The 16,289-nt window shown below is 39.4% G+C and overlaps 10 protein-coding genes across 10 annotated transcripts; 4 read left to right on the forward strand and 6 right to left on the reverse strand.

Moving 5' to 3' along the window:
* Positions 1-479: 479 nt before the first annotated feature.
* On the forward strand, positions 480-2,549 carry IES1 (Ies1p; the record flags this gene model as incomplete). The annotated part of the gene is made up of 1 exon (XM_453401.1): positions 480-2,549. The coding sequence occupies one exon, from the start codon at positions 480-482 to the stop codon at positions 2,547-2,549; it is 2,070 nt and encodes a 689-aa protein (XP_453401.1).
* Positions 2,550-2,598: 49 nt separating this feature from the next.
* Positions 2,599-3,411, reverse strand: KLLA0_D07612g (uncharacterized protein; the record flags this gene model as incomplete). Its single annotated transcript, XM_453402.1, has 1 exon — positions 2,599-3,411. The coding sequence occupies one exon, from the start codon at positions 3,409-3,411 to the stop codon at positions 2,599-2,601; it is 813 nt and encodes a 270-aa protein (XP_453402.1).
* A 534-nt stretch (positions 3,412-3,945) lies between these two features.
* HSP12 (lipid-binding protein HSP12) lies at positions 3,946-4,266 on the reverse strand (the record flags this gene model as incomplete). The annotated part of the gene is made up of 1 exon (XM_453403.1): positions 3,946-4,266. The coding sequence occupies one exon, from the start codon at positions 4,264-4,266 to the stop codon at positions 3,946-3,948; it is 321 nt and encodes a 106-aa protein (XP_453403.1).
* A 1,602-nt stretch (positions 4,267-5,868) lies between these two features.
* On the forward strand, positions 5,869-7,284 carry MDJ1 (Mdj1p; the record flags this gene model as incomplete). Its single annotated transcript, XM_453404.1, has 1 exon — positions 5,869-7,284. One exon carries the CDS (start codon positions 5,869-5,871, stop codon positions 7,282-7,284), a length of 1,416 nt encoding a protein of 471 aa, XP_453404.1.
* Positions 7,285-7,826: 542 nt separating this feature from the next.
* Positions 7,827-8,126, forward strand: SMX2 (mRNA splicing protein SMX2; the record flags this gene model as incomplete). The annotated part of the gene is made up of 2 exons (XM_453405.2): positions 7,827-7,850; positions 7,929-8,126. 2 exons carry the CDS (start codon positions 7,827-7,829, stop codon positions 8,124-8,126), a joined length of 222 nt encoding a protein of 73 aa, XP_453405.2.
* Positions 8,127-8,250: 124 nt separating this feature from the next.
* GNA1 (glucosamine 6-phosphate N-acetyltransferase) lies at positions 8,251-8,817 on the reverse strand (the record flags this gene model as incomplete). Its single annotated transcript, XM_453406.1, has 1 exon — positions 8,251-8,817. One exon carries the CDS (start codon positions 8,815-8,817, stop codon positions 8,251-8,253), a length of 567 nt encoding a protein of 188 aa, XP_453406.1.
* A 15-nt stretch (positions 8,818-8,832) lies between these two features.
* On the reverse strand, positions 8,833-9,345 carry EMA19 (Ema19p; the record flags this gene model as incomplete). The annotated part of the gene is made up of 1 exon (XM_453407.1): positions 8,833-9,345. One exon carries the CDS (start codon positions 9,343-9,345, stop codon positions 8,833-8,835), a length of 513 nt encoding a protein of 170 aa, XP_453407.1.
* A 510-nt stretch (positions 9,346-9,855) lies between these two features.
* Positions 9,856-11,337, reverse strand: KLLA0_D07744g (ammonium transporter; the record flags this gene model as incomplete). The annotated part of the gene is made up of 1 exon (XM_453408.1): positions 9,856-11,337. One exon carries the CDS (start codon positions 11,335-11,337, stop codon positions 9,856-9,858), a length of 1,482 nt encoding a protein of 493 aa, XP_453408.1.
* A 1,299-nt stretch (positions 11,338-12,636) lies between these two features.
* Positions 12,637-14,106, reverse strand: KLLA0_D07766g (ammonium transporter; the record flags this gene model as incomplete). Its single annotated transcript, XM_453409.1, has 1 exon — positions 12,637-14,106. The coding sequence occupies one exon, from the start codon at positions 14,104-14,106 to the stop codon at positions 12,637-12,639; it is 1,470 nt and encodes a 489-aa protein (XP_453409.1).
* Positions 14,107-15,530: 1,424 nt separating this feature from the next.
* On the forward strand, positions 15,531-16,196 carry KLLA0_D07788g (uncharacterized protein; the record flags this gene model as incomplete). Its single annotated transcript, XM_453410.1, has 1 exon — positions 15,531-16,196. The coding sequence occupies one exon, from the start codon at positions 15,531-15,533 to the stop codon at positions 16,194-16,196; it is 666 nt and encodes a 221-aa protein (XP_453410.1).
* Between the last annotated feature and the right edge of the window lie 93 nt (positions 16,197-16,289).

Below are 16,289 nucleotides of genomic sequence, written 5' to 3' on the forward strand. Positions count from 1 at the left end.
CATAGTCAAAAGATAGTATTAGTATTCATACATGATATCAACCTTTATTCACACTGGATATAGGCAACCAATTATAAATCCGGGTAACTTGTAGTTTACGTTGACTATCAAAGAGAATCAACCAAAAGGTAATAACGTCCAGTAAACTTAAACAGTAAAACAGAAGTTTTCTGATATAAAGAAGGTGGAAAAGCCAGACTTAAAACATTAGAGAACGTATAAATTTGAAGAAATTCATTATTGGTTCCATATATAGTACCCCTAATTGGAGATCTAATTGGGTATCTGCGTTCTCTGTTTTTCTAATTAGGAGACAGACAACTTTTTATTGAATAACAGAGCGGAAAGCAATTGTTACTATCTTTTATGAACTGCTAGTACCAAATTACAAACTTATAACACCTAGAAATTTTCCAATTCAATTTAAGATTACCTTTTCTTACATTTGCATTATTGATCAGCTCTAAAAGATTTCAACAATGGCAAAGCGGGTGTATGATCCCATTCACGATACTTATCAGATACAAGTTACTCCAGAGCCGCCTGTGCTTTCACAGCCGCGACCAGATGGTAACGAAGAGGAAGACAGAGACTCGGATTCTACTCAGTCAGAACCTTCTCAATCAGCTGCAATTTCCATGCCAGATTCTTCTAATGACGAAAATAAATATTATGAGAAGGAATCAACGGTGTCCGCAGATTCTCCTAATTCAGCATTGCCATCTGATTCACAGCATTCCGTAATACCTCCTCCGCCACCAATGGAGCTGGTTCAATACCCAGGGAATGAGAGGAAATCCAAACATTCTCATGCTATGAACTTTATGACAACTACCCTGAGACCAAAACCTAAGGCAAAAGAACCAAGCCGATACACTCGCCATTTAAAGAAATCTGACGGTGAACCTTTCACTCGTAAGGACATTCAATATGAGTTCCTTTCGAACCTTCTATCTGACACAAGACAAATATTTAGTAATCCGTTCCAAGATTTCTTTCCCTTGGAATACACACCAGAGGAAGGTAAAGTGGTGAACGTCACGGATGTGGACTATAATGCAAGAACTTTCATCAAAACCGAAAAATTAACTTTTTCTCAGATATACATTTTAACTATCGCTTCTTCAAGTAAATGTTCCAAAGTATTACGGGATAAACTACTTTTTGATCATCATGTAGCGTTTTCTACGTGCATATTATCATTGTTGGTGAATATGGGAAGATTGAATACGACTGTAAATTTCTTTCTCGAAATGACTTCCCAGCTGCGTACCTTCCATTCAATTCCATGTCTACAGCACTATAGTTCAGATCCTAAATCATTACAAGATACTCCAAGGATTAAGTCGATCCTCAAAACTATCCCACTTGGGTCCGACACTCCAATAGAGTTTCATAAATGGTACGCAGCAGATTACCCCCGTAATCCTAGCGAATGGGTAAATCCAGTATCTTTGATATTTGCTTTTTGCGAACAACATGCCATACTAGATTGGAATATTATAATTCCTAATTGTAAGCCCAAGACCTCTCTTTACCAATTATTTGATGATAATAATTATTCTCCACAGCTACGAGTCAATCTTTTCTTGTGGTTGATGTATATCCATATGGAGACGAACCTCACACCGGAATCGTTACAGTCTTCGAAACCTCTCTTCCAAGTCGAACCAAACGGAACGTTCTTATTGACTGCGTCTCATTTAGAACATGATATTGACACTCCAGTAGAGGTAACATACGGAGAAGAGCAATTGGAAAAGAGAATAAGCTTTTTGAATCAAACAGGAGCAGAGAGGACGATTGTCCAACAGACGATGGAAACTCCTCCTACAGGCCCCGATGATGAACCGTTGGATCCAGAAGCAGCACTAGAAGAACCGGTACCGGCTCCTCCACCACCAAAGCCCAAGCAGTCACGAGCTACATCAAAGGAAAAAGGAGGGAAGTCACAACCGGTGATAATCCAACAAGATACACAGCGAAAGAAGAGACAGTCGAATGCAGCAGGTTCTAAAAATAATTCGGAAGAAAACAACAATAACTCTGAAAGTAAAGCTGCAATAAGGGCTAAGATTCAACAAGATAAAGATGAGCGAGTACAGCAAAAAATTGATCTTGATAAAAATTTTAAAATTAGAGATGATTTGACTCAGACTCAATTGAGAACTAAATTGATTGAAGCCCATAAAATCACCAACAAGAAAAACCATGAGTTAGGCTTAGTTAAGTTATTTGACGAATTCGAAGATGTTCCTCTTGCAACTATTATTGGTATCCGGGGGAAAAAGAGAAAGAAGTTCAGTGACGGCATTTTAGGATATGAGACAGACATGTTAGGAGTGCTACGCCATTCAAAAAGAACAATGCTCAAAAGGCTAAGAGAGAAACGCGGAGTGCCCAACCCTGAAGAAGAAAACAGCTCTGCTGTCCAAGAAGCAACGACTGAACCAAAAGTAATGGCTGAATCCACTGCAGAAACTCTGGCGGCAGATCCAACTGAAAAAGTGGAAAACGAAAGGAACGGAACTGCCTTCCATGACAGCTGAATAGTTCCAACTTCTGCGAACGATAGTAACACTAATAATGACATTGTAATTAAATAATTGTAGATCCATATTTAATGACTCCTAATTGAATTCCATACTGGTATATAAGGAAATCCAAAATTTTCTGTACTTTGTTGGTCAGTATCAACGTTTCTGGGTATGGCGATGGTAAATTCCAGTAACAGTGAAAAGAAACCTCTAAATCATTAAGAGTTATGGTATTGTTAGATGCCCTAATGAATTTACTTGCCTCGACGATCTTTGATATCATTTGCTCGTGAAGTTCCTTTATCCTAAGAAATTGTACGACAGCCATCATAGCAACATTCACGTTCTGAGTATCTTCGGCATATTGAATTATAGGCTGTAACTCAACTTCAAACGCATTCAAGTCAATAGCCATGGAACGAATACTCTCGTTTTCTACTGCTATTCTGAAAGAGGCGGTGAAACTACCTTTACGTAGCAGGATCATATCCTTTTCACATGTGACTGTAACATCATTTAGTGTAATATCCAGATATTTCTTTCTCTGTTCAATGTTTAAGCTCGGTAACACACGCGGTAGTGGATTATTGCTCGATTGTGATGAATCACTGACGGCATTGTCGTTTCTTCGTAGTAGTTTCAATAGAAGTTTATCATCTAACTGTACACTTCTGGGTTCCACGACTCTTGTTTGAGACAACTGATCCAAAAGCTCCGATCTTTGTCTCAATAGATTATTCTTGTGCTCTTGCAGTTTAATAAGCTTCAATTCTTCCGTTTCTATGACATCTGAATGCGAGGAAGGCTCATCTGAGTCATTACTCCCAGTGTTCCTTTCTGAATCTAACACGCCTGAACTTGAAGTAAAATCCATTTAGATGAAATATTATTAACTAACTAACAGCTGCTGGGATCACGATCAACCCAGAAGCCCCATGTTATCTTGGACAGGTAAGATGACGATAAACGTAGTATTATAGGAAATACATAAAGAGAACTATTATCATAGGTATCACAGAAAAGAAAATAATTTTTCATTTTGTAACGTTGTTTCCTTTATAGTGTATATATATATATATGTTGTTTAACACATTTATGATTTTTTCAGTTTGAAAACATAACCATAAAAAAACCTTAAAATCGAGCCGGACAGACACAATTAGAGGATAATGTTTCCAAGATGCAAGGAACGAATCCCACATCGGCATAAAAGTGACAGTCCATACAAGTGACTCAATAGAGGATACTATACAATGGGCGGGGCACAAAACAATGAGTATTCTTTTTTAAATTCTTAGATTTCCTTTCATGTAAGGGAGGATGACATGTTGAGTATACGTTACGCATTAATGATATAACAAGAGATCAGCGATATAAAAACAAATTATCAGTTTATCTCCTTCTCTCCTTATTTGGTGCCTTCTTCACCACCGTGAACTTGCTTGGAGATGTACTCAGCAGCTTCACCTAGCTTGTTCTTGGCTTCATCGACATATTCTTGAGCGGTTTCACCGAAAGACTTTCCAGTAGCATCGTCCTTACCTTCTTGGGCAGAGTCGTGGACTGTTTGACCTAAACCTTTGTTTTCTTGTGGTTGAACCTTACCGGCCAGCTTGTCAGCTTGGTCAGTTACAACTTCCTTACCCTTTTCCAAGTAGCCCTTTTGAGAGTCTGGTTTGACAGATTCAGAAACCTTGTCACCGAAGTTCTTTCTAGCAGAGTCAGACATTTTTATTATTAGTGTTTGTGTGTGTTTTGTATTGGATAACCTATTAAATTTGGCTTGGTTTATGAGGTTCAAATGAATATATTATATTAGGAAAGAAGGAGACTGGAATTAATTTGGAGCAAGATGAATCAAGAGTCTGCTTATATACTTTTTGGTTTAGGGTTTTTCGATGGATCAAGTTACAGCAAAAAAAAACTTAGTGTGGGTTTGACCTTGTTTGGACAACCAGGTTCCATTCGCAGATAATGATTTCCGAATGTAAAGGACACGCACATACGCAATGACCTCCACGATACCTCGTATGTCCATTTCTGACGTTTCCCTTGCCATTATCTCATCTAGTGAAAACGTCGCTGCGCTCGCTTTGTTTTTTTTTTTCAAAGCTTAGTTTCCAAAATTAAGGTAGTAATAATAGCAAAAGCAATAGCATTACCTCATTGCCAATAGCAAAAATGGTGAAAGACACAAGGCACAAAGTACGGAGTCAAAAGGATGAGGTGGTAAATTCCTAATTCTTTGTAATTGGGTATGTTGCTATTAGGTAATAGCAAGGGTGTTTTTCGATTTCGAGAAACCTTGATTAACTAATCTGGAGCAATTGTATACGTAATGAATGATGTACCTTCGAAAACACACTAATACGGCCTGACTTCGTTGCTCGTCGCATCCTCGTATCTTCGATCAACAAAGAACCACAAGGAAGGTTTCTGAGTTTATTGGTGCTAAGTAGTCTTGCTTTTTCACCAGCCATTACTCGCCCCATTGTTCCGCTGAGGTTAAAATTAGATCGAAAAAAGCTCCTCGACAGATCATCACTGTCTCTCTCTTCCAACAATAGTAGATCAGTTCATTCCACCCTGGTGAATTGATGACAAGTTTCAGAGGGTATGATAATTATATCAATCATACGACGCAATTCATTTATCATCAGCCTTTCTATACATTTCGCGATCTCATTTGCATGCAGATGACATTATCAAATCCGAACAAGATGGAAGTCCGTCTTGAAGGATGAGGAGGCTGCAAAACTTTGAAAATATTTTGAGCATCAAAGCGCGCATTGCGGTGAACCGAGGTAATGTGACATTCCAATATCTTTTTAGAAAGGATTTATATCTGTCGTGGGCTGCTTGCAAGTGTCAATTCCTTCTCCACATAATCCCATCTTGAATACACCGACAGGACGGTTGACAATAATAGTAAGTCACGTGTTTTCTAACAATCACGTGATCGATTTTTCTCTTAAAGCTTCGGGTTCTCTTCGCATAACGCGTTACCCGCACTATCGGCATTTCATCGTAGCTTCTATCAAATTCCATTTTTTCTTTCAGCCTGAACATGTCAAGCAGAGGTTTCTCTAGAAAGGAAGCTTCAAAGTTTTTATAACATTGAAATCAGTCATGTCTCTTCTTTGATATAAATATACAAGCTAGCGTTCCACATTGATCAACCCTATTCGACTTACGGTGGCTCTAATCATTAGCTTTGTTTGAAAAAAGTACGCTGCCAGTCGCATTTAGAGAGAATTCGGACAAGGCGAGATTTAATAGGATCAAATACGTACTAGGGAGTTACAGAAAAAACTCATTTCCCCATATCCATATGTTTAAGAGATATTTATTACAATACCCACGTCAATTCCATACGGCAAGACTTCTAAGACAAGAGTTTAAGGATCCTTATAAGGTCCTTGGGATTAACAAGAACTCCAGTCAGTCCGACATTAAGAAAGCGTACTACAAGCTGGCCAAGAAGTATCATCCGGATATAAATAAGGAAGAAGACTCTCAGAAGAAGTTCCATGATTTGCAAAACGCGTATGAAATATTAAGCGATGAAGATAAGAGGAAACAGTATGATCAATTCGGTGCTGCTGCATTCAGCCAAGCTGGTGGTGCCGGTGGACCAGGCGGTGCCTATGGCGGTGCTGGTGCTGGTGGTGCACAAGGATTCGGAGGCTTTGGAGGGTTCGATTTCGGTGGATTGAACTTTGAAGATCTTTTCGGAAGTGCGTTTGGTGGTGGTGGTGGTGGTGGTGCCGGAGGCAGGAGAGCTGGTTCGCATGGAGCAGGATTTGGCGGTTCCGATTTTGTCCGTGAATATAAAGGTGAGAATGTCACTGTACCATTCCAAGTATCCTTCAAAGATGCCGTCTTCGGTGTGAAGAATGTCAAATTGAATTACCAATGCTACGATCCGTGTTCGTCATGTGATGGAAGTGGGTTGAAAGCTGGACATTCGAGAAGTGTTTGTCCTACATGTCATGGTACAGGTACTCAGGTACATGTAAGAGCAGGTTTCCAAATGGCCTCTACTTGTCAAACATGTGATGGTGAGGGTTCAACTATTAAGGACAGCGATAAATGTGGTACCTGTCATAGCCACGGTTTCAAATTGAATTCAAATAAAACTATCACCGTAGACTTACCTCACGGACTTCAGGACGGTGACACAATTAGAGTACCTAACCAAGGTAGTTACCCCGGTATGGCTATCGATCCGTCCATGAAATCTGAATTGCATTTAACCAGAGGCGATTTGTTGATTCGTGTCAGAGTCAGGAAAGACACAAGATTCCAAGTTTCAAATAATTACGACATCATTTACACTCAGGAAATCCCAATTACAACGGCAGCACTAGGTGGCGTCATTGAAGTACCCACCGTAGAGGAAGAAAAGATCAGATTGAAGGTCAGCTCTGGTACTCAACACGATCAAGTCATCAGAATTCCAAATAAGGGTGTCCCTCGTGGAGCTAGAGGTGACAGGGGTGACATGCTTGTCAAGTTCAAGATTGTTATCAAAAAACCAAAGGATGAAACAGAACGTTATCTATGGGAGACCTTGGCCCACTTGACCAATGATACCACTGCAAGAAGGACCATTACTCCCTCTGGATCGTCGGCTAAGGACAACTCTTCCTCTGCTGATAAAGACACAGTTGAAAACAATGAAGGAACCATCAAGAAATTGGAAAATTTCTTGTCTAACACTTTAAAGAAGATCAGAGGGGAATGAAATCCTTAAATCGCATATATGCTCTCCCGTCATACATTCCACCTTCATTCTTTCATAATTCTTTGATTGGATGAACTAATTACGACATTGGCATTCTCATTATTCATGTACCACTTACAGCAGTCATAGCCAGTAATTGCATATACTGCACATTATTTTATAAAACCCTTTAACATCATGTAAATACCAATTTCCCTATATATATATATAATTGCACTTAGCGCATAATACTTATCGTTTTGATATTCTCTTACTAGTTATCCCTACTTACCATATTTAGCTCGGGATTGAAATTCATGCCAATGACAACGAATGTTTTCAGTAAGGGTCGATATGCTTTAGTAACTTATTCTGACCATCGTTGTCTTCTTAACATTGTGACATTGAAAATTACTTTTGAATGGAAAAAGCATAATTATGTACAAAATTCATCAATTGAAATATACTGAAGATAAATTTCGAAGGACTTTTGCCAAGAGTTAAGAGACTATATCTACGACTTATCACTTCCGTACGACCCATTATAAACCATCCAATATTCCATGACATCTCCAGATTTGAGAAAAGTATGTTTACCCCTGTTTTCCAGGAAAAATCTTATCAGAATTTAAATTACTAACTATAATATGATTCGTTGCAAACAGTACATGGACAAGAAACTCATTCTACAGCTTAACGGCAATAGGAAAATTATTGGAATATTACGAGGATATGATGCATTTTTGAACTTAGTACTGGATAATCCAATACAGATTTTCGAAGAAGGAGAGGTCCAAATGGGACCCCAGACTGTTGTTAGAGGTAACTCCATTGTATCGATAGAACCTCTTGACAGTTTGTAAGAGCAGAAGGGAGACAAATACAACTCAATGTGTCGGAACACTTTACTTAGTGACATTTACGTACAATGAATTATGCTAGTAGAAAGGAAGGATAGATATGATAGAGCGCACACTGGTTACAACATCATTTGTCGAATCTGATTTGCATTTCGACACCAGCTTTTTTCAATCCACATTTCTCATAGAATCCAACATTACTTTCATCACAATCAAGAATAACTTTATAGCATCCATACTCGTTAGCTAATTTGTATAAATACTGAATTAATATCAATCCCAATTTCTTCCCCTGTTGATCTTTTCTCACTGCAATGTCTTCAATATGACCAACAAGCCCACATTCGTGAATAACTTTTTTCTCGACTAGCACGTTTCCTGTGGCGACAACTTCCCCATTTGTGTCAACGATCACAGTGCTATTGTACATAGGTATATCTCCTATCGTGACTGAATCCCAATGGTCTATTAGTGAATGGAATTGATCTTGGCTCACATCACCAACCATCGTTAGCACTTTCAGCACAGATGTAACCCCAGAAAAATCATCTTTCTTGGTTCTTCTAATTGTGTATCCTTCTGGTAATGACATGGTAAGAATTCCAATTAACGGCAGGATGATGGTAGAAATGAATGGTAATATCAATTGTTGATGTAACAAAGAGACTATAAAGGTTCTTTTATCATGGTTCATATTTAATCATTGTGCCTATACAAAGAATAATGCTGGAATTAGAACATAAGGAACGTAGACCATCGTTAGCGCCAGTTTGTCCGGGTTACTCAATGACACGTGATCGGTATTCATCGTGGCTGGATAGTACCCATAGGCCCAAACGTACCATATACAAAAACTAGTGGTGGTGATGACATTGAATGCATAGCATTTAGATAGACGGTCCACTGTGAATAAAGTTCTTTTGATAGTTTTTGACTTTGACAAGTTTAGCAGCTGGTATAAGCAATATATGGCCACAGGCAGTTGGAATAAAATTTCAATGATTGTCATATATTTGAGCCAGTTTGGAGGATTGGCAGTTAGAAAATCATTGAAATTATCAATATAACCATCTAGAAGTCCCTTAGTATATTGAAGATATGGAGGAAGTACTGCATTCGAATCCAAAAACGTAATGATTGGAATGTTAACTGCATACCAGATCTTCCATAGATTGATCTTCCATAGTTGAGTCTTTCTCGAATCACGTTGCTCTTTACTCATATTAGACCTTAGTTACCCTTTATATACCTTGGTCTCTTGAAGCGCTGGTTAGAGTCGGTAACACTACTCAAACCGATGAGGATTTTACTCAAGTTATATCGATTATTCTATCAGATGCTGAATTTAACGTCTTACTTGTTTATATTACCCGGATTTGGAGGGAATCTCATAGCAGCAACTAGACGAACGCCAAACCTGATACAAAGGTCGTGAATGGCTATACAACAAAGGGATTTATGAGAGATTCGTTATTAATTATTGTGGTACATAAGTGTCATATTAGGAACTAGATATTACTGAACACATAAGACGGCTAGAAGTAGATCTCCTTTCCAAACTTTGGTGTGAACTGGTGTTAGCTTGAAATGAATAAATGAAGTTTAGAATGATTCACCAGTAAAATCAGGGTTAACGGTTACAATTAGCAGCTGAAAGCAGATAATAAAAGAACATTTCGTGTAATTGCAGTTTCTGAAATTTGCAAAACCAAAATTATTACATTAATAAAGTTTAGGCATTAGCGGAAGTAGTTTTTGGTTCAGATTGTAGTTCTGATGAAGAGTTGTTTCCTGTGTGAATCTTGTCATCGATGTTTGCTGGAGGAGCTTCAGCGATGGATTTGGATCTGATTGGTTCTGGAATGTAGACAGCGTCTTCTTCGTAGGTGAATTCACCAATTTCAGCTTCATCAGTACCCAATTCTTCTTCTTCAGGTCTCAATCTCAATCTTAGGAATGGGATCCTGTCCAAGATCAATAGCAAACATGCGGTAACGACACAGGTCCATGCGATAGTAGCACACACGGCAGCTAATTGATAACCAACTTGCTTGTAGTTGTGGTTGATCCAACCTCCAGCAATTGGGGAACTTTCAACGCCGGCCAATGCGTTAATGTAATCGGCAGCGAAAATACCAGTCAAAACTGAACCGATACAGCCACCGACACCATGCAAAGCGTACACGTCCAAACCGTCATCGATCTTCAACAAATTCTTCAGGTCGACAGCCAAGTTACAACCAGCAGCTGTGACGATACCGATGATAACGGAAGCCCATAATGGAACGAAACCAGCGGCAGGGGTAATACCGACCAAACCGGAAATGGCACCAGAACACAAACCAACAGTAGTCCATTTACGACCAGATCTGAAGTAATCGATGAACATCCAGGTCAAAGCACCGCAAGCAGCAGCCAAGTTTGTTGAATAGGCAGAGTACCAAGCTCTAATGGTAGCGTTACCAGCGGAACCCGGGTTGAAACCACCAATCCAACCGATCCAAGTGAAGACAGTACCCAACACGACAGAGGTAACGGAATGTGGCTTGTACTTAGGAACACCAGACTTCGTCAATGGATCATTTCTTCTACCCAAAATCAAAGCGTAAATCAAAGCACCGTGACCGGAGCAAATGTGGACTGGACCACCACCTGCGTAATCTAAAGCACCAAGGGTAGCCAACCAACCCTCTGGGTTCCAAGTCCAACAAGCAATTGGACAGTATACGATGGTGATGAACAAGAACAAAAAGACCATCATTGGGAACAATCTAGCTCTTTCACAGGCACCACCGACCATCAAAATACCGGTGACCATTGCGAACATACCTTGAAACCAAGCGAATAAGATATCTGGAACAGTACCAGCAGCAGAAGGAGCACCAAGAACGTTTTTGAAACCAAATTCGGATAAAGTACCGATGAAACCGTTACCTCTTGTATTATGGGAGAACACAAGACTGTAACCCCACCAATACCATTGGAAAGTGACCACCGAAATAGTCATAATGGAAGCCCATAATAGAGACAAAGCGTGCTTTTTTCTCGAAAGACCAGAGTACAACAAACCGATACCTGGGACCATTAACCAGACAAATGAACCGGCAACCATAATCCAGGCCATGTTAGCCTTGTCATATGGAGTGTTCAAATCTGTATCCAAAGAGTTACCACCGGTTCCGGTGTCAGTTGGAATACCTGTAAATTCGGACATTGTAAAATAATAATTTGGGAAAAACTTAAACTTTAAACTTTAAACTTCAAACCTTTCTTAACGTATTAACAATTGGCACTTCTAAAGCAAGAGATTCAATTGTATATAATTTCGCCAATATTTTGGTTTTACTTTTCCTAGTCGAAGCCTTAATCCTCTGGTTACACAAGTTACAGACAAAAAAACGTAAACAAACAAAATTAAAGGCAGACAGCTGAACAGAATAAGCATTGTCCGATGGTACGAGAGATCGAAGCACTGTATTTATATGAAAAAAAAAAAACTTCCTCCATAAAACGAGTGAATAAGAGATATCCGTCCCATCCATATCTAATTCAAATCTTTAATCTCTAACTCTCTGATTAAGAAAACTGAACTAACCTGTAAAATGTTCCTCAACCAAAGATAAACAAATATGAGATAATAGCATGAATGCCAGACCCTTATTGACAAGAGATCAGCATCTTCGCAGAAAAACATGCACTAACGCGGATAGAGATGACGATGTGAGGAAAAACCCGTTTCGACAAATAAGATTTCGTTTTGAAGCTAATCAGCGATGACACAGCCTATATCAGATTTTTATCAGTAAGGTATGAACGGTCCATTGGCATTGAAATATCACTCTCAGCGTTGCGCCCGAATTTCTAGGAGCGCATCAAATTGAAGGTACGCCCCTATCTAGAGAATGCTCGTATGATAATGAAAAACTAGAAGCGAAGAAAAAAATAAAAAAAAAGATCACGGAATAACAATCCACTGGGATTTGAATTAATCCCATAAAGGAAAAGAATCGTGATAAGAAAAAAGCTCTATCGCAGATGCCACAACTAAGGTTTCCTTTTTCTTATTTTTTTATGCTTAGTTTTTGTATTGTCTTTCTTGGAGCTTACGTTACTATTCCATAATATGCTATGGATTAGAGAATAAGGGATTACGGAGAATACCGACGCTTCGTCGTTTACTCATCTCGGAAAGAAGTAACGTTAGGGTAGCTGCAACAAGCTGTTAAGACCAAATGAGGGACAATGAATATTTTGCTTATCTCGTGATACCCAGTATAAAAGTTAAGATTTAATAACGTCATTGTAAGTTTCTTTAGGAGATTGATACCTTACTATGTATTGTAATACATAAGGATCAATACTGGAGAACCAATGTTTTAATGTTGAGACCGACATTAACATGTTAAAATAATTAGTAGTTGAAGAATCGGGGAGAATCAATAAAGAATATTTTGTGGAATTGCCAGTTACCAGAACTTTGCAATGTTGAAGTCACTGTTGTTAGATCAGTTTTTTAAGCATTAGTTTTTGGTTCAGATTGGAGTTCCTCTGAAGAACTGTTTCCTGTTTGGACTTTGTCGTCAATGATTGCTGCGGGAGCTTCAGCGATGGATTTGGATCTGATTGGCTCTGGGATGTAGACAGCATCTTCTTCGTAGGTGAATTCACCAATTTCAACTTCATCAGTACCCAATTCTTCTTCTTCAGGTCTCAATCTCAATCTTAGGAATGGGATCCTGTCCAAGATCAATAGCAAACATGCGGTAACGACACAGGTCCAGGCGACACTCGCACACATGGCAGCTAATTGGTAACCAACTTGCTTGTAGTTATGGTTGATCCAACCTCCAGCAATTGGGGAACTTTCAACGCCGGCCAATGCGTTAATGTAATCGGCAGCGAAAATACCAGTCAAAACTGAACCGATACAGCCACCGACACCATGTAAAGCGTACACGTCCAAACCGTCATCGATTCTCAAGATATGCTTCAAATCAACGGCGAAATTACAACCAGCAGCGGTAACAATACCAACGATAACTGAGGCCCATAATGGAACAAATCCAGCAGCCGGAGTAATACCAACTAAACCTGCAATCGCACCGGAGCACAAACCAACAGTAGTCCATTTACGACCACATCTAAAGTAATCGATGAACATCCAGGTCAAAGCTCCACATGAACCAGCCAAGTTAGTTGAATAAGCAGAGTACCAAGCTCTAATGGTAGTGTTACCGGCGGAGCCTGGGTTGAAGGCACCAATCCAACCTAGCCAAGTGAAGACAGTACCCAGCACGACAGAGGTAACGGAATGTGGCTTGTACTTAGGAACACCAGATTTTGTCAATGGATCGTTTCTCTTACCCAAAATCAAAGCGTACATCAAAGCACCATGACCGGAGCAAATGTGGACTGGACCACCACCTGCGTAATCTAAAGCACCAAGGGCAGCCAACCAACCCTCTGGGTTCCAAGTCCAACAAGCAATTGGACAGTATACGATGGTGATGAACAAGAACAAAAAGACCATCATTGGGAACAATCTAGCTCTTTCACAGGCACCACCGACCATCAAAATACCGGTGGCAATAGCGAACATACCTTGGAACCAAGCGAATACAATATCAGGAACAACGCCGACAGCAGAAGGAGCACCAAGAACATCTTTGAAACCGAACATAGATAAAGTACCGATGAATCCGTTACCTCTTGTCTTAGAGAACACAAGACTGTAACCCCACCAATACCATTGGAAAGTGACCACGGCAATGGTCATAATGGAAGCCCACAATAGAGACAAAGCGTGCTTTTTTCTCGAAAGACCAGAGTACAACAAACCGATACCTGGGACCATCAACCAGACAAATGAACCAGCAATAAAAATCCAGACCATGTCAGCCTTGTCATATGGAGCGTTCAAATCTGTATCCAAAGAGTTACCACCAGTACCGGTGTCAGTTGGAATACCTGTAAATTCGGACATTGTAAAATAATAATATCGGTGATGTCTCAAGATAAAATCGAATAATCTGGGGAATGTTTTCAAGCAAGAGGTTCAATTGTCCCTAAAAGTATATGTCCCACTAATGTTTTTGGTTGTACTTTTCCTGCTGAGGTTTGTTTCCTAGATATAAATTTTGAATGGAATCAGCATTGGCCGATGAGATATTGAGATGCAATCATCGTATACCGCCATATTTATACCAAAAAATTCTCAATTGAGAGAAGCAGATATATGCGTACCGCATTGTTGATGGGATCAAGAAGATTAGACTGGATTAAGATAATACCCGTTAATCAAAGATAAATAACTGAACAAGAGATAGATGAGAAGACCCTTTATTGACAAAGACAGGTCTAAGAAAAATAAGCATAGGATCCATTAGATGGCAGAGTTAACAGATATAACCTAGAACAAAAAGGGTCTCAATAGATAAGATGTCGTATTGATACTAGTCAGAGAAGAGTTACTTGTATTGATACAGTATTATCCTGTCTGATGCAGCAGGTAATTGCATCTTTATCAGTCAACAACGGAACCATATTTTCGGCGACGTAACAGTGATCATTATTCAATGGCGTTTCGAGTTTCCTCAAGTACATCAAAATTAAATAAACCTGTATCTAGAGAATGCTCCTATGAAAGACCAGACAAATAAAATACAGGCTTGTAATTACAACCAATTGTGAACAAATTCAATAATTGAAATTTACCCTCCATATGGACCCGGTGTTGACGGGAAAACACATCATAGAGTCCAGGATGAAGCTAACCCCATACATTATGGAGCTTTCCTATGGACGAAGAATTAAGGATAAAGGGCGAAGGGTAAAGTGGACTAGCGGCTGAAAAGCCGTTTTCACTCTATCAGTTTGATATCACAGATAACGAAAGTTGGTACTCGAGGAAAATTGAGTCCACCACGATTTTGTCTAAATGATGCCACCAGAGCCAGACTGAAAAGTAAAAAAAGCACCCTCGGATGACAAGGGTAGATAACGGCTATAACCTAAAAAGGGAAGGGACAAAAAGTGAAAAAGGATGGAGGAGGTAGGGCCCGGATAGAAAATGAGTGAACAATTGGAAGCTAATCACGTCACGTGCAAAGCATGTGACTTGTACCCAGATTATTTCCAGAGTGACAGCAACATTATATTCGTCTCTCTCTCGAGAAACGTCTTCATTATGCCACTGTCAAATACCAGAGGTTTATCAAAGTCGGTGTTTGTGTGGCGGGGTTTATGAAAAGGTATAAGTTTGAGAAATGAAAATGAACAAAGTAAAAAAAAAGGTTAAGAATATAAGAGACACATACACAGCAGGTATCAATAAAGATCTTCATTCAGTTCAGAGATCAATAGGTTTAAACTGCATTTCTTTAATTCAGCATCCTCTTCACCCCCAAAATGACCCGTAACGGATACGTTCTTTTGTTAAGTTTGGCCTGTGTTTTTACAACTACCTATGGGTTGATCCAATGTACTCAGATCAAGTTGCCAAGTAACTTGGCAACTGCTGGTCACAAGCAGTTTCTCACTAATATCTCTGCTGTTGTTACAATTGTCAATGGTGCCCTGAATACTGTAAACCAATTGCTTGGCAATAAGGGAACCCTACACTTCTGGTCAAGAGAATTTACGTTTCCAATAGCAACATGTCTCGAAACTATCGTATGCGTCATATATTGGCCACTAAGAATATTTTTCATTCCCTTGATCATGCATGGCGTTCAAGATTCCAGCCGCTCTCCATTACCAATGCATGTCGATATAGCGATACATTTGTTACCTATCATTTACTTATGCTTGGATTACTTCTTCTTGAAGGAGGCACCATTCCAAATCGCTGGGTGGAAAGTTTTCTTGTCGCTGCCACTGTTGGGACTTACTTACAGGATCTATCTTGATTCTATCATCGGACCAAGTGGTAGTTATCCATATCCGTTCTTGGATGTCCCAGAACCATATAAATCTGTCATCTTCGTAACTGTCTCATTGTCCTCCGGTGGGTTGTACATTTTGTACCAAAAGTTTCACAGAAACCAACGTTCTGTTTCACTTAAGAGGGATTGATCAATTGGATGCAAGCTCCAGTTGCAAATCGAATGTACCAATCCTTGACGCTTTTCCTTCAATCTTGCCCTCATTAGGGTTTGAATCTATATT

The sequence above is a fragment of the Kluyveromyces lactis genome, assembly GCF_000002515.2.
Source record: "Kluyveromyces lactis strain NRRL Y-1140 chromosome D complete sequence".
NCBI classification, from domain to species: Eukaryota; Fungi; Ascomycota; class Saccharomycetes; order Saccharomycetales; family Saccharomycetaceae; genus Kluyveromyces; species Kluyveromyces lactis.